At 46.1% G+C, this 16,889-nt stretch overlaps 1 protein-coding gene across 2 annotated transcripts in view; it reads left to right on the plus strand.

Moving 5' to 3' along the window:
• The window catches only part of FSTL4 (follistatin like 4), a 440,321-nt gene that overhangs the window by 49,669 nt on the left and 373,763 nt on the right, over positions 1-16,889 (plus strand). For both annotated transcript variants that reach the window (XM_082835740.1, XM_082835739.1), the window contains exon 3: positions 2,336-2,369. In XM_082835740.1, coding sequence (XP_082691866.1) covers positions 2,336-2,369 — 34 coding nt within the window. The remainder of the gene's footprint in view (positions 1-2,335; positions 2,370-16,889) is intronic.

Genomic DNA, 16,889 nt, shown 5'->3' on the forward strand with positions numbered 1-16,889 from the left:
CCTAGAGGGGTGGGATGGGGAGGGTGGGAGGGAGACCCAAGAGGGAGGGGATATGGGGAGTTATGTATATGTATAACTGATTCACTTTGTTATAAAGCAGAAACTAACACACCATTGTAAAGCAATTATACTTCAATAAAGATGTTAAAAAAAAAGAATAAGGCTAGAGAAAGCAGCTGTAGACCTAGAAACTGGGAGAAAGAAAGAAAATCACTGCTATATGCAGATTGTATAAATATACAAATGGAGAGCCCAAAAGAATCATTGGGAAACGTATTACAGGCAATAAGAAATTTAGTCATGTGGTCGGTTACATCAATATATATGAATCAGTTGCCATCACATATAACAAATACTAGTTATTTCCAAGGGTGGAGGTGCCAGCCCCTGGAGCAGAGAGCTGAGGAGCAGTGTGGGAGGAGCTGGGTTTACTCGGTGCATGATGGGCTTCATGGCTTTCGTATCTCTCATTATAGTTACTACTGCCCAAGCTCCCTCTTTTGAACCCTGAGCTGCTGAGGAACCAGCACGTTGGAAGCTTCTTTGGTTAATTGTGCAGTGCTGATGTGCTGCTGCCCTATAACATGTATCTTCAATTGGTCTCCACTTGGGCTTTTTTTTTTTTAACATCTTTATTGGAGTATAATTGCTTTACAGTGGTGTGTTAGTTTCTGCTTTATAACAAAGTGAACCTTGTGACAAAGTGAGAGAGTGGCATGGACATATGTACACTACCAAACTTAAAATAGATAGCTAGTGGGAAGCAGCCGCATAGCACAGGGAGATCAGCTCCACTTGGGCATTTGACGCATTACAGAGATGGCAGTCAGAAAGTGTAATTTGGGCAGGACAATCTTTTCAGTGCCTCCTCAGTTTCCTTTCTAATATTGCCTCCCCTACCTGGCTCCATAAGAATGCTAGACAAGAATGTTAAGGTATGAAAGACAATATCATTTGTTTAAAAAGTGATGGTGGGGCTTCCCTGGTGGCGCAGGGGTTGAGAGTCCGCCTGCCGATGCAGGGGACACGGGTTCATGCCCTGGTCCGGGAAGATCCCACATGCCGCAGAGCGGCTGGGCCCGTGAGCCATGGCCGCTGGGCCTGCGCGGCCGGAGCCTGTGCTCTGCAACGGGAGAGGCCACAGCAGTGAGAGGCCCGCGTACCACAAAAAAAAAAAAAAAAAAAAAGTGATGGTGCTGAATGGTCTTTTTGGTTGTGATTTTGAGTTGTCCCAAGTTTGGTGTTTGATCTTCTTTTCTTCAATTGCTAGAATGGATTTTCAGCTTATTCTCAAGATTAGGCTTTTTATTCCTAAACTGGTCATTTATAATGGATTGTAGATACTTTTTATTAGTTATGAAACCACCATATGTTTCAGCCTTTCCCCCCATTACTTCCCACTGGGTCTTTTCCTGCTTCCTGACCATGCCCTGTACTTTTTTGCCACCCTGTCTTTTCTCAAGCCATTCTCTCTTCCTGGTGCACCCTCCTTCCCTTATTGCTGTCTGAAAGCCTTCCCATTCTTCAGTGCTATTTACAAAGTGCTTTAAAAAAAAAAAAAAACTTATGTTTTCAGTTGAATGTGAGTATATTGATATTTATCAAGGCAAAATCACCCCTTTATTTCTCAGTAATTTATGTTCTGTACCCTTCTATTCAACTGTGCATATCTTCAATGCAGGGACTCTGTTTTACCTATGTAATTTCTGAAACACTTTGCTTATTGCTTTGCACAGTGCATGAAGATGAGGTTGAATTTAGAAAAGCCAAGGGGTTAATTCAGTCCAGTGGCATGGACTGGCTATCCAAATTGTCCATAATATCCCACCCTTTGGAAACTATTGATGAGCATAATCAGTCACCAGATCACGCCAGTAACCTGCACAGGAGCAATGGTAGTCTTCACCATGGCACCACCAATCACAACCTACTGCTGCTCATATAATTCTGGTCCCTGTCTTCTTATGTTTTCCCCAGGCCCTACAAGCACCTGCAGTCTAGGTGGAGGGTGGGAATTCAACTTGGAACGAGGTCTTTCCTAACAATTGATACCAGCCCAGTTTCCACATAAGGAAGACCATGAGAGTTGGCTCCGCTCATTAAAAACCGCATGATTAACAGTATTTTTTGCTTAAGCCAACAAAGCAACAAGTAGTTTACATGTACAGATGTGTGTATGTATGAGAGTTTAATAAACCCCACATTGCTGAGTGTCTTGTCCTTATGAGATTGTTTACCGTTCTGTGAATAAATGTCTAACAACAGGTGAGATATTTTCAAGTATCTCTACATATGAATTATTCTTCGAAAACACCAAGTCTTTCTTTTCTTGCAGGAATCCAGACGCCTTGAAGTCACAAGAAGAGAAGGTAGGGAAGATGCATTCATACTCATTTCATTTTCATTGTTGACATTTGGATGTAGTTTGTTGAAGTTAAGACGAACCTCAGCCTGTTCTTTGACATTTCGTGTGGCCTTTTCTGGGTGCTGGCTATGTGGCACTTGCCTCTAGGGACTGCAGGAACTAAAGTCCAGGTTTGCTTGTGAGAACTACGTCTTCTACCTTCTAGTATCAGAGATGGGATCTGACGAACTGGCTTATTCATGATAATGTTTACAGTCTCTCCAGAGAGGCCTCATCTTTTGAGTGAAGTTTGAAGTAATAATTTAGTTCCACCCAGTGAAAACCACTTCAGCAATAAAAAATGGTTTATGGTTTGAGGTATTTCAATATCTGGGAACATGTGCCACTGTGAAAAATATTTCTGATTAGATTTTTACAACTTTAGTTAAGCTGAAATAGATATAAGCAATTAATTTCCCTTCTGAAAACAATGCAATGGTGTTTTATTTTCCCTGCCGAGTTCCTCTAGCACATTCGTTTTCTGATCACTGAGGTAAATATATATATGGGTGGTAAGTTCTGAAATCTTTTAGTGGAAATTGAAGTTTACTTGCTTTCAGTAATACCTGGTCTCTCATGAGAGGGTGTCTTTTGTATGATTTATGGAAATCACCACCAGTCAGCCCTTTATTGCAGGGATGGGAGGATGAAGTCAGAAACCAAAGTGAATTCTTGGTCTAGAGTCTGGCCTTTGGCTTTAGCCCTAATCACGTCTCCTTCTCTGTGGTATTGTCTCCAAAAAGAGCACCAATCTTTAAAAGTGAGCAAATACCATATTGACTTTCAAATCTAAAAACCTCCCCCCGGTTTAGTTCTTATTTTATGCAGCACAGTGAAAGACACAGAATGGTCATGTTACCAAAGTGTGTTCCTAGACCTAAACTTTCCGTACTATCTGTACCGATGGGTTAATAGAACTGGTTGTTTGCTGCTGTCCATGGTGCTGGAATCTTGGATACAAAGAATCTGGATTATCTAGCTATAAGATGAATTTTCTGGCTTTCATTCTCATTTGCCATCATCTGGTTTTGGACTCAGTGTCCTCTGAACTGCATCCATAGCGTAAACTGCATTGTTTGGATATCAAAATCAAATGAAATTGGATGAAGGTGGGTGGGGCAGGGAAGGCATATTTCTTATTCAAAGGTGTGTTCACAGTGAGTGCGATAACATGTAAACTGGAGAGAAATAGCCATTAGGAGAGAGGTTGGCATGAACTTTGGTTTAGAATACTATTCATTCACTACCCTTGAGTGTGATTGTTTAGAATTAATTTGAGTTATGGAATCACATATAAACTTAACTGTTTTGGAATATTACTGTCCTTGTGTTAGAAATGTCTTTGAATAGTAAGGCTAGGGTATGAAAGAACCACATGTACTTTTGTTCAAAGGCATAAAAGGCCTTACTGTACCCGAGACTCCCAATTCCTAGAAGACTGAGTGTCTGAGGATGAGCCAAAGCATGGTCAGGCTGTGCTCTAATCATCCATAATCCCCTTCTCTCTAGAAGCAGCATGTTTCACAACTGGCATATGCCTTGGGTTTGTACTGGTAAATTTGTCTTGACATAACATAAACCTTTTTCTTCCTATTGTGAACTGATGTGTTTCTTGCTTGTTTCTGGCAAGGCTGAGTGTTTGAAAATTCCTGAAATAGCCCAGTGCTTTAATGTCAGTGCTTATAACCCGGCAGGAAGGAAGGAAGAGTGGGTTCCGAGTATTTTCAAGTCTGAGATTCACAGGCTTGGGTAGTAGGGGTGTTAATTTTTTTTTTTTTTTTTGGTATAGATGACTTTTTTATAAACAGTAAAATATATGTAATGTCTCAACTACAAGCCTTTCATGTTGAAAGGGTCTCTAACATGAGTTACTTTAATATTTTGAAACAAAAAATTTAAGAATGTCACAATGGAAACAATCCAAGACTGACAAACTCTAGTGATCTCTTTTAGTTAATGTGAAACAATTCATAGTTACAGAGAATGTTCTAGCTGTGGATATCATGAGACAAACCACCTTTTCAGACCAAAAGGAACTCAAGGCTAGGGATGAAATGGAGCTCTGATGCAAACCAGCCAAGTGGGGCTGGTTCCTTAAAAACAGTGGTCACCTACTGTTCAGCTTGAGCAGTCCAAGGACAAAGGAAAGCAGAAAACATTTCCTCCTCTTTAAACCTGCCATTCACACCACACGTACTGACCACTCTCACTGCTTTGGTCAAGTGTGTGGAAGGCAGTTCAGTTCCAGTTCGGAGCCACCATCTCCCCATGCAAAGCTGCCACATGGATGATCCAGACTTAGTATTTTTCCTGAGAGCCACCTGCCAGGCATCTTCATGAGGTGACCACAACTGTATACTTTCAGACTGCTTCCTGACTAGGCTCCATCCAGGACAGACACTGACAGTGCCATTCCTCACGGGGCCAAATAGTTTTCCTTGGTCAACTCCTGAGTCCGTATGACAAGGCAAGAGGAACTCGAGAACCTTCGTTGCTGGACTTATACGGGAGCATGAGAGTAGAGTTATTAATCTTCTCCAGAACAGTGTATGGGTATAAAAATAGTTGAAGCGCTGTGAATATTTCAATAAACTATTATTCCTACAAACACAAGTAAGACATTGTTGTCTAGCAAAATACACTTATCTTGATCTGGCACTGAAAGAGGAGCAAATAATTAATACTCTGAATTTTTCTGCCCAGTTTACCAAGCCCAGGAGATTCTGGAAAGGTCTACAGAGGTAGCCTCTGGACCACAAAACCCAAGATGTTTTCCTTTTTTGTTTTGTTTTGTTTTAATACTACATCTGACTCAAGATATCAGCTCCAACCAGAGTTCATTGCAACAAATGGATGACCAATTGCAACTTTACGCTATGTGACTTTTGCAAACTCTTGAATAGGTCTGTGGAGTGAGAAATGAGGGGGCTAATATTAGCAGTGGAAATGGAGTCTGGGCTAAGTCACAGTTGGGTTGGAGATCATTAGGGTGACATGAATGCACTGTGTGCCTCAGACCCACTCTCTGCTTTATTTCCCCCTGTGGTCCTCCCATCCAGTGATGTCACAGTTCCCAGATTGTAGCCCAGCTTTCTTGCCTCTGGCCTTCACTGTTCCTGCAGGCTGCATGCTCTTTGTCCCTCATCTTTTGTGAAATTCCACCTCTCCCTCACCCCTTCCAACTCTCTTTCTGCAGAGTTTTGCTTACCCTACTTTACCTGAGAGTTAAGGGCTCCTATTAGGTCATTCAGTTCCTGAGAGCTGAGACCCTCCCCTCATTCACTCCCAGAGTCCTCAAGCCCTTAGCCCAGGGCCTATAGTTGCTCAACAATCATTTCTTGAATAAAGTGCAAATTTTAAAAATTGCTTTTTATATGTACTTTTCTCTCTGATTCTGTCCTAGTGCTAAGCAAGAGAGGCACTGAGTCATTGGTTCTACAAAGGCACTTCTAGGGAGTGTTCTGTGGATATCTAGATATTACCAGCTGGTGCATTGATGAAAGTGCTCTATGTTCACATAAGCTTGGTACTATGGGTTGAATTGTGTCTCCCAAAAAGATATGTTGAAGTCCTAACCCAGAACATGTGAATGTGACCTTACTTGGAGATATGGTCTTGACAGATGTGTAATTAAGTTAAGATGAGATCATACTGGAATAGGGTGGGCCCTAATCCAATGAGTGAGATCCTTTTGAGAAGAGAGAAATATGGACACAGACACACAGGGAGAGCAGCATGCTTCAATGAAGGCACAGATTGGGGTGATGAGTCTGTAAGCCAAGGAACACCAAGGATTGCTGACAATCACCAGAAGCTAGGAAAAAGTGACAAAGAATCCTCCCCTAGAGCCTTCAGAGGGAGTGTGGCCATGTCAACACCTTGATTTCTGACTTCCAGTCTCCAGAACTGGGAGAAAACAGATTTCTCTTGTTCCACTCAGGTTATGGAACTTTGTTACAGGAGCCATAGGGAAATGATACACTTGGTAAAGGCTGGACTCACTATTGAGCTAGTAGTTGTTATTTTTACTGCAGAACCTCTCAGCTCTTTAAGATGCTAAATAGGACTTTCAAAAGGAGGTGTAATATGCAGCATTTCCCAAACTTAGTTTCCCATGGCATCTTGATTTGTTGCTTTTAATCATCTCTGGGCTGACATTCCATGCAGTGCCCTTTGCAAGCCCTGCTCTAGAGAGTCCATGGAGAGGGAGTGCTTCATCAGAGCCCAGGACATGCCCCAGCACCAGTGACTGTCTTCCAAGGGTGGTGCATGGAGAGAATGGTGAGCTAGTTATAATGATAACTATGTCTCAGTGGTTCTGAAGTTTTCAGAGAGCTTTCACGTTCTTTACCTCCCTTGACTCTCAGTAACCCATGGTATGAGCAGAGCAGGTCACACCTTGCATGAGACTCCTTCCTTTCCATGCTAATTTTGGTAGGAACAAAGAGTCCTCTGGGTCAGTGTCCCTCTGGACCAATGTCCCTCTGATGCAGTGAACCTCTCTAATTGGCGGGGTGGGGATGCTTAAGTGACTTGATCTTGCTTCACCATCCAAGGATTTCTAAACATACATGATCACTGCCAAGCCTGGAAAGCTGAGCGGGACTCTTGGAAGAAAACTTCCTAAGGGAGCTTTGTTTCCAATTTAGATATGTGGTCAGGGCTCTTGGGAGATAGAGTATCAGAGGTTGTGGCAGGACAGCAACACTGGGAGGACGTCTCTTAGGAAGGGTACATGCCTACCCCAGCTGGACCTACTTCCACCTTCAGGGCAGTCCTATATTATCCTCCTGCCCTGGGACCCACCTGTGCCAGCTGCGCGGGGAAGGAGAGATGGCTGCTTCTTTATCTGCTTTCTAAGGCAGGTGTTTTTACACCTCCCTCTAGACACCTACAATTTAATTTTAACTTTTTCTGAAGCTTCAGCAAAAGTTGCCAACCTCACCTCTCCAAGACACTCCCATGTTCACTCTGAGGGCTGATGCTGATTATGACTGCCAGAATTCATCTACTCAAATCAGTGCTTTTCTCTAACTGATCCCATCACATTGAATTCCAGCCATGAGAGAACACTTGAGTAAGCTGAGCAAGCAACTGGGATAATTCAGCCCTTGTCAGCCATCTCTTAGAGCATGGGGTGATCTGTAAGCTCTTCCAGATGTCTGTGCTTGTGCTGCCATTAGAGGCTGTGGGTTTGGGGGTGGGCATCGATGTCACATTGCATTACCCACCCTCCCAACGACGGTTCACTCACACATTCCAGTCTAGACCAGCTTGGTGTGGCTTCCAGCAGGGCTGTGAGGGAAACCTGAGAGGAGGGACGCTGCTGTCTTCACAGAAAAACAGAGGGGGGTGACAGTCACACAGCCAGGCTGGCTCTGGCTCCTTAGCAATGCAAATCTCCTACATAAACATGACCTGCCAGTCCTGAGTGTGTAACTAGAGCCTCACTTTTGTGAAAACCCTTGGAATTATCCCCTTAATTGGCAGCTGCCTCTAATAGCCCCTTTATAGTTCTTTGCATCTGGGTGAACTTCAGCTATCAAGAATTGCATTCTGTTTGCCATTAATTTTGATTTTGTTTAACAGATGTTTTCTGGATCTCTCAGCTGCCTGCATAATCTATCTTGGTGTAATGTACAGTGGGCGACTGTCTTCGATGAAACAGATTAATAAACTCCTAGCTTCTTTTGAGATAACTTCTTGAATGGTTGCAGATGTAGCGAATTTAAAAGGGAGCCATCCAGATTTGACAGTGCCTGGGATAGTGGGTCCTTTTCCAATCAAGACTGCCATATGGGGAAAGAAATGGGGCTTCCTTCCCCATCCTACCCCCACTCTATACAGCGGAGCTTGTTGGTTCTCTCCTGCAGTCATTGGGCTCCAAAAAGGTGGAGGTGGCATCTTACTCCTTCAATTTCTAGCCCCACAGCAGTTGACTCTTTCTGGATAGAGCTGCCAGTCTTTAGCTGCTGCAAAACTGTATTGTACCCAGTTGCCCCAGGTTAAGTGGGGGAGTGGATGACACCGCTGGCTGATGTGTTCTGGTTGCATACAACGTTTTGGCACCCAGTTTAGTCATGACCAGTTGGCAGACAGTAGAATCCCACCTCTCCAATTACAGTGTGCCTTCGGGGAAGTTACTCAATCTTCTCTGAAAAAAATGAGGATAGTAATAGTATAGACCATTAGTCCCAACTCTGGGTTGTTGAAACCCAACTTGCACTGGCTAAAGCCTAAAAGCCTGTGAAACTGCAGAATCTAAGGGAGGGTGGATCTGGCTTCAAGAACAGCTTATACAGGGGTTCTGACACCCCTTCTCCTTCCTTCTCTTGGTGTGTTGGCCTCTTCTACACAGCTTTGCAGGATGACTCCTAGCAGCTGCAGCTCACAGGGTCCTGACTGCTCACCATCTCAGAGGGTGAAACTTCTTTCCTCCAGAGTGACAGAAAAGTCTCAGTGAGGATTCTGATTTGCTGGCCTTGTATAATATCACGACTCGAGCCCTAAACCAATCACTGTGGCATGGAGGGACTGGAATACTGTGATTGGCCAGGCGAGATCACATGTTCTCCCCTTGGGGTTTGCAGAATCACCCTTACTCAAATGCCAGGGAGTGGGTGCAGGTTTGGTCCACAGAGGAAGGATGCTGGGCAGCATGCAATCAATGCCCCTCACAGCCTCCTGGACATAATATGGGGAGGGATTTGGCATGGAGGGCCCTTGGCACAGTGTGGGCAGTGGTGTCAGTGCCCAGTGAGGTTGGTAATCTTCATGATGGCTATTCTCATACTGTATCTGTAGATTTGGCCTCAGACATGCAATGAGGAATGTCTCAGTCACCAAGCCCATTCCTCTGTCTCCAAGCAGACTTAAGGTGACTTTGCATATTGTAGGCTGTTGACTTTTCCTGAGAAGGATTTTCTGAAATTTAGCCATTCCCATCTGTCCCCTCTGTCAGAGGCTTTAACTTTCTGCTCAGATTCTCGTATTCTGCAATCAGAAGGAACAAACAGCTCTCTTCTTGATGAGGTCTTTAAGAACGTACGGACAAACACACATAAAATTTGTCTCCCCAGATTAAGGGTTTCCTGGGCACTGGGGTCAGAAACTGTCTTGAGCATCACAGTTACTAGACCCTTTATATTTCCTTTCAATTACTTCATCGTAATAAAGCTCAGGAAGTGCAGACAATGGCCTTCCCAAGGACCAAGCACAGCCTTAGCCAGAGGATTCTCGGGTTGTGAGTAACCCCAAGCTTCTGTTCCCCAAGCTTCCCGAAAACAATTCTAAGTACCTGGACCTGGAAAGACCAGCCATGGACTAAGCCCAAGTGAGCCTGAATTCTCTCTACTGCCCCTTACATGTTCTCCCTTAATCAAAGGTCTTCCAGGCTCTTGGTGAGTGGCTTTTTCCTCCTATCATCTGGCTGATGTCATTTTCTCCAGTGATTTGGAAGAAGCAGGACCGTGCTGCATACACCTCAGGGAGTCACTCGTGCTGCTGTTTGAATGTGTGTGATGCCTCACCTGGTGCCTCAGCGCCATGGCACGCAGCACTGGTGGCTGTGGCCTGTGCTGCAATGGCAGCTCTCATGCTGCTGTGTAGGATGAGCCCTGGGAGAGCAAGGATCGAGGCTCGTCCTGCTGGGCTCTCCCACCCTGTGCACACAGCGAGCACTGGAAACATGCTAGATCCTGGCGCGTCCTAGGGTTGACCCAGCCCTTTGTCACACCTCCACTGCTCATCAAGTAAAATCACAGGTATAGGGGCTGCCAGGTTGCTTGGCACCCCTGTCCCATGTGCTGTGCTTACTTTTACTACTACTGCCCTTGGAAGGGCTCCCTCTCCTTAATGACCATCCTCAGGGAGCTCCTCTGCTCTTTCTGACAACTTGTGGGTCCCTCTGATAGAAAGTCCTTAAAAGGAGCTCATGCGAGTCAGCTAAATCTTTGTGGTTATGAAGGGCCTCAGTAGGTCTGAGCGGGGTCAGGAAGCCCTGTCCAGTGGGCTGTGTCAGCGAGGAGTCTCCCTGGGGTTGCCATTGCAAGATGTGCGCATAGCTCCCTGTCTGGAATTGGTGGGGAAAGAGTCATGTTATCTAAGAAGTCATAACCCCTAAAAGATACGAACCACTGCAGATTCGTAAGGACAGTATGGCAAGCCCTTCATGAGACAGCATCACTCTGAATCGCACCAAGCTGGCCTGTCAAGGCCTGTCAAGGCCTGCTGGACCTGCTGAGGTCCCATCCTGCCCAGGGGGCTCGCCTCTCTTCTCTGAGATCCCAGCAGTGAAGGCTGACATTTGTCATCTTTGCCCCTTGGCTGGCCCCCAAGCCAGAAGGAGTTTCTCTGCTTTTCAGGAACCCTTGAAATGATCTGCTGCATATAAACACTGAGGTCCTTTTCAAACTTGTTAAGCCATTTGCCCCAGCAATATTAATATGCCATCAGCGAGCCTCTGGGGTTAATTATCTGTGACTTAAAAATCATTTGTTTCTGTCTCTTTTATTTTTTTGCTGCTCAACAGCCTTTCTTTCTTGGGAACGAGATACAGAATCCAACTGACCGTTATGATGTAATTCCTTTCTTGTCCTCAGAATTACTTCATCTGTTAAAAATTCTTAAAAAAAAAAAAAAAAAACCCACAAAACCCTCCCATCGCCTTACTTTCAGATTGTGTTGTCTCTTTACAACAAATCTTTAATCTCTCAGCTCCAGCAGTCACAGAGCCCAAATGGGGAGTAATCTGCAAGGTGATATGTCTCATCTGAAGGAGTGAGGCATGCACTGCTTTCTCTCCTGATCAGCCCCACTCACTTCTGGGTGCTCGCTGCTTCTGAGCCCTTGGCCTGTTTCTCCCTGTGGCTGCGGTGAGGTCTTCACGGTGTGCCCTCTGGCGCACAAGCATGTGGTGAACAAGCCACGTGCCCCTGGAGGGCCCTTGCAGGCCAGGCGAGGAGGGCCGGAGATCCTGGGCATTACAGCCCACCCAGTGGTTCTCTGCACGCTCAGTTTTTGGTTATGCTTTCTGGCTGGGGCTGTCATTGGGTTCCAAGAAGATGCTTCAGGGTCTGCATGTAGAAAACTTTTTTCAAAATGTTGAATTTTACATGAGGTAAGATTAGCTTGCCTTCTGTTCTCAGGAAGTCAGGAAACGTGGGCCCCAGAAATGAGCAGGCACTGACTAGCCCCTGGCTCTGTGGCATGTGGACCGTGACCTGCATGCAGCCTCTGGGATGTGGGTGAAGTCAACAGGGGGCAGTCTGGGCCGGAGTGTGGGTACAGTCAGTGTTGCTGGGTGGTGCGTGGCGCTAGTTCACCTGGGTACCTAGGCTGGTCGTTGCCCACCGACCCACTCTCCGGAGGCCTCTGTGGGGAGTTCTGAGGCCCTCAGTTGCCCCCTCACCCCTGCAGTGCTTTTAAAGCAATGTCTGGGAATGTATTTTGATCATGATTACTTCTAAAAGAGAAATCACTCTGGTGGAAAGGGTTCTTAGGGTTCGTGAAGGTTTATTAGGTGCTAATGAAAGTTTCCACAGGTGGATTGGAGTCTGCTGGGTGTGCGGTGATGACAGGGAGTGGTCCCTGCCTTTACAGAGCACTTGCATCCACTAATGTGTCAGCCGGGAGATGCGCGAGTGTCCTGTAGATAGAAAGGCACCTGGCTGCCCTGCACCATGGCTAGGCACCTTGCAGGGGGGCCGACCCCAAAGTGGGAGAGTGTTTGCTCAGTGTAGACCAACACGGGGGCCTAGGGGAACAGCTCTCTGAATGGCCTGGTGGACGTGACTTCTCAGGATCTTCTCTCCAAAGGATGGTTATTTATTTATTTGTTTGTTTGTTTGTTTATGCAGGCTGCACCGGGTCTTCGTTGCGGCATGTGGGCTCTTAGTTGCGGCATGCAGGCTCTTAGTTGCGGCATGCGTGCGGGATATAGTTCCCCAACCAGGGATCGAACCCGGGACCCCCACATTGGGAGCGTGGAGTCTTACCCACTGGACCACCAGCGAAGTCCCCAAAGGACGGTTCTGTTGGCAGAGGGTCTCCTTTTGGGCACACTCAATTAGTGGGGACATTTTTGTTGTTGGAAATAGCAAAACGCAGTCCAGCTAGCCCAAACAGAGGATCTTGTTGGCTTAGGTAACCGGACAGCTGGCTAGGGGATGGAGGCGTGAGGGATGCCGGCTTCAGGCAAACCTAACATAGGGTACCAGGACCTGGTTTCACTCATATCCCTCTCACAGCTGATTCCCCCTCATGGGGAGTACCAGCCGCCCCTCCTTCCACCTCCAAGTCCCATGAAGAGGGAGAGCTTCTGGTCTGCTATTTCCCCCAAAAGTGCTAAAATCTACTCAGATTGGATGGGCTTGGGTCACGTGTCCCCTCCTGAATCAGTGACTGAAGCCAGGGGAATGCTACATGCTGCTGGGTTTAGCAGAGTCACAAACTGTACCCCTGAGAGTGAGAAGGAGGTAGATCCCCGGATGACAACTAGGGCTCTGCCCAGGTAGGGAACACAGCGCAGGAAGGTGCATAGTATCAGTTACTTAATTATTTCACATCTGGTGTCTATCACATCCTCCACCCCCAAGGAGTGTTCAGTGCCTCAAAGGCAGGCGAAGATTCAGCAAGCATTTACCTAATGTTTCAGAGGAGGGCATCTCTTCCATCTTCCGAGAAGGAAACAAAGGCTAAGAGACAACACTGATGACCCAAGATCACAGGAGCTTATAAGAGAATGTGACTTGGAACCCAGATCCCTGATGACAAATACAGCACGTTTGGTTTTTTAAAATCATGGCTGCCTCCAGGGACGGGATCTCCTGCTCCTTCAGCCTCTTCCCCTGTGATAGACACAGTGACGTGGTGAGGTGCAGCGAGCATCCCCTGGCCCGACTATGGGGGTGTTACTCTTTGTTTGGACCCCCAACACATTCTCCTTTCTTTAGCCCTTCCGCCGAAGGGCATAAAGATGAAAAGCTAATGTGCAAACCCCCCCAGCCCCACCCCTTGGTGACTTCAGTAGTCACCTCCATGGGGCTTCCAGAAACTTTATTTTCCATTCTTCTTAAGAGATCCCCCTTCTTTCTTGGAAAGGGGACGGCGGGGCCCCTCTGCACTGCTGCTTCCAAATGGGCATTATGTGGCAGGCAGGGGCACAGCTGTGGTGGGGTGACCTGGGCCTTACAGAAAACCAGCGCTCTTGATCACGAGCCGCTTTTAAAGTGAAGTGCTTTCTCCTTTGTCTATACATTAATTTAGGAGTGAAGGCTTACTTCCCTGCTTTAATATAAATTCCCTAGATTGGAAGGGTTCTTAATGGAAACATTTTCACACTCAGTCTCTTATTTAATCCTCATAAACACCCTCTGATACAGACATTGCAATTTTGTTTTATAATTAAAGAAAAACGTGGGACCCTTTGAATGCTATAGGAAATTGATAAAATAATTTAAATGGGCTAAACTGAGGTCATCCAGGAAAGCACATTCTTGATGGAAATTCAGCAATGTTTGTACAATTCTGATTGAAATGTTCACATTCGCAGACGTGAACTCATCATTCTGCAGTTGACGTGCCCACAGGGTTAGGGTGATGGGACCCTGCAGGGCTGCCGCTGCCAGAGAGAACCAGGGACCTCCACGTTCAGAAGAAATGGGGCTTAAAGGAGAAAATCACAGGTCCAGACAAAGAGTCATGGGAGGCAAAATACATTTCAAATCTGTTTGTTTTACTAATTTTACCAGTTATTTGTGCTCTCTTTTTGCTGGAAGCAGCATTCCCATCCCGCTGCTTGGCTGCTTCATTTGAATTTTTATCATTTATGTAAATCACTGCATATTTGGGCCCCAAATGGGAGTCCTGTGGCTAAGAGGAGACGTTTATCTCACAGGGTCAGATCTAATCTCATGCTTAGAAACTTCAACTGAAAATAAAATGAGTTGAGGTTGGTTTTTTTCTTTCTTTTTTTCCCTAAAGACAGCAGGTCTGTAAAGCTGTGCTAGCATATCACTTACCCCCTTTATACAGAATGTACATCTTATACTTGGATAGCGTTACCAGGCTGCTTTTTGCTCTCAGAGAGCTTTCTCATTTGTCATCTCATTTACTACATTTGAGAAAACTTGCGCGTTGGGTGGAGTGAGGATATTATCATTGTTAACTGATGGGTGGGGAAACTTGATGCTCAGAGGTGGCAAGGGACTTGTCCCAGGTCCTGCAGTTAATGGAGGTGGGGCTGGAGCTGTGATGTCAGCTCTGTACTCCTCCCACCAGGCTTCCTCTAAGAGTGTGAGTTTACAGCAGAAGTTTTCAAATTAAAACCCAACGCGAAAGCACAGACTTTTCAGGCCTGTTTTGGTTCTTTTAAAAATAAATTACCGTGAAGACAACTTTTCTCATCTGTCAATGTAATGGTCCCATACCTTGGGGATTCAGAATATTCAAAATGTGTGGGGGGGAAATGGTAAAAGTTAATCATTTTCACAGAATCTGTCTGTGGTGAGGTTTAATTACCACTTGACATATTTCATGGTTTAAAATGATGACAGTTTAAAATAGAGCCAGGGAGAGCCAGAAAATCCATTCATTACTGTGTGTCAGGCACTGCTTTAGAGTAACCTCCAAATACAGATGCTCCCCACACAGATGATTCTGCAGCCTGTTCACATGGCTACAGATGTCCCTGGAACTGACACCCAAATTGAGAACTCCATTCTGACCCTGCCGTCATCATCCAGAGGGCGCATGGGTGAATCTAGCCTCATGGTTTGTTTCTTGGATCATATTCCAGATGCTCACCTCCCTGACGCTCTCCCAACCCAAACCCTCTCACTGGCTTTCTGCAGAATTTCTAATGAACGAGACAGTGCACTGTGATGTGTGCTTTGAATGAATGAATGAAAGCTATTTAAACTACAAAGGGTGATAAACATTTCCATGTGTCTCTTGGGGAATTGCATGCCTTCCCAAGATGAGGGGGTTGAGAAGCAGCCTCCTGTAGTGGTTGTAGTTGTGGTCGCTGTTTAAGAAGCTCAGCTGTTTGTCTGTGTAAGAAATAATTAAATAATTGTCTCTTTCCCATGGGATTTCTGGAAGAGGAGCTGTTCGGAGTGGACCTGTCTGTCCAAATTTCAAATTTCACTTTGGAGAGTCCTGGGAGAGGGAGCGGATGAAGCCATCTCAGAAATGCAAATACTGTTTGACATCTATTAGCTCAGTGCTTATCCATCGCTGACAGCAGGATCCATTACGCTGCCAGTGTTCACAGATCAGAGATACTCGGAACATAGTGAGAGACGTGCCAGTGCTGGCCGAGCCCCATTTAGATGACCTGAGAACATGCTGGATGTGCCTAGCTGTCTGGTCCAGGTGCCCCCTGTTCCCCCACCTCACTCTTTGTTTCCAAGGCCAGTCCTACAGCCAGTCTTTGTGGCTGTACCCCCTCCACCAAGCAGCCTGCCTGAATGCTCTGCGTGGCGGTGGTCATGCCCTCCTTGGGAAGTCTAGCTCTCTTTCTGGTGCTGCCATTCATGGAATCATCCCATGATCCAACCCCACGTCCAGAAAATCTCTGCAGGGTCAACCCTTATTTTCAAAGGTGGAGACACACACCTGAACAGGGGAAGTGACAGACCTGAGGTCCCATGGCTAGAGAGTAACAGAGGAAGGACGTGAGGACCTGAGCCAGTGTGCATAGACCTCCGGGCTCTCTGTGGTTGATTTTCTTCCTTTTCTTCCTACCCTTGGGGCCAGGTTTTCCTTTCTCTCTAGAGGTGGCACAGTGTCCAACATAACCTAGATACTCAGCCACCATGGCCTATGGATGGGCAGCTTGCTTGAGATTTCTAGTTAAATTTTCTGCTTCGACTTTTGTTTAAGATGTTTCTAAATATTTTGTTTTTCTCTTGCGGGAAGGGGACCATGGGGGATGGAACACATAGTGACAACTGTCATGATTAAAGCCCCCACTGTAAGCTTTGCCAAGTTAACTTGTTTCCACACTCAGCAGTCCAGTGTGGCCCACTAGTGTGACCTGCTGTTTTACGGATGAGGGAACACGGGCTTTGGAAGGGTTAGTGATCTGGCTGGCTGGGTGCTTCAGTTAGTAGACAGCCCTTATGTTAACGCTCATTGCAACAGAACATTCAGAGTGTTCTGTGATACCGTGTCCCTGTGTTTTGCTCTTGTAGCCTCCCTAGGACCCTTGTCCCGAGGACTCTCAGCTCTCAGGTACCTCCCCAAAGCCATTTCTAAATGGTCAGTCCTTGAAAAGCATAAGAAGAGCAGGCACCTCCATGGCTGCCCTTGATGGAAGAAGGAGCAGTGTGGAGGACTGATGGAAACAGAGAAAGGGGATGTCGGAGGCCAGACACCGTGAGGCACGGAGTAGGATGCTGGCCGGGTCTGTTGATCTTGGATGAGCCTGGGCTTCTGCCCTCTTGATACAGACAGTGAGCTGCCACCAGGCTCTTTCTCCGCC

This window comes from Leucopleurus acutus, assembly GCF_964270905.1.
Source record: "Leucopleurus acutus genome assembly, chromosome: 3".
Lineage (NCBI taxonomy): Eukaryota > Metazoa > Chordata > Mammalia > Artiodactyla > Delphinidae > Leucopleurus > Leucopleurus acutus.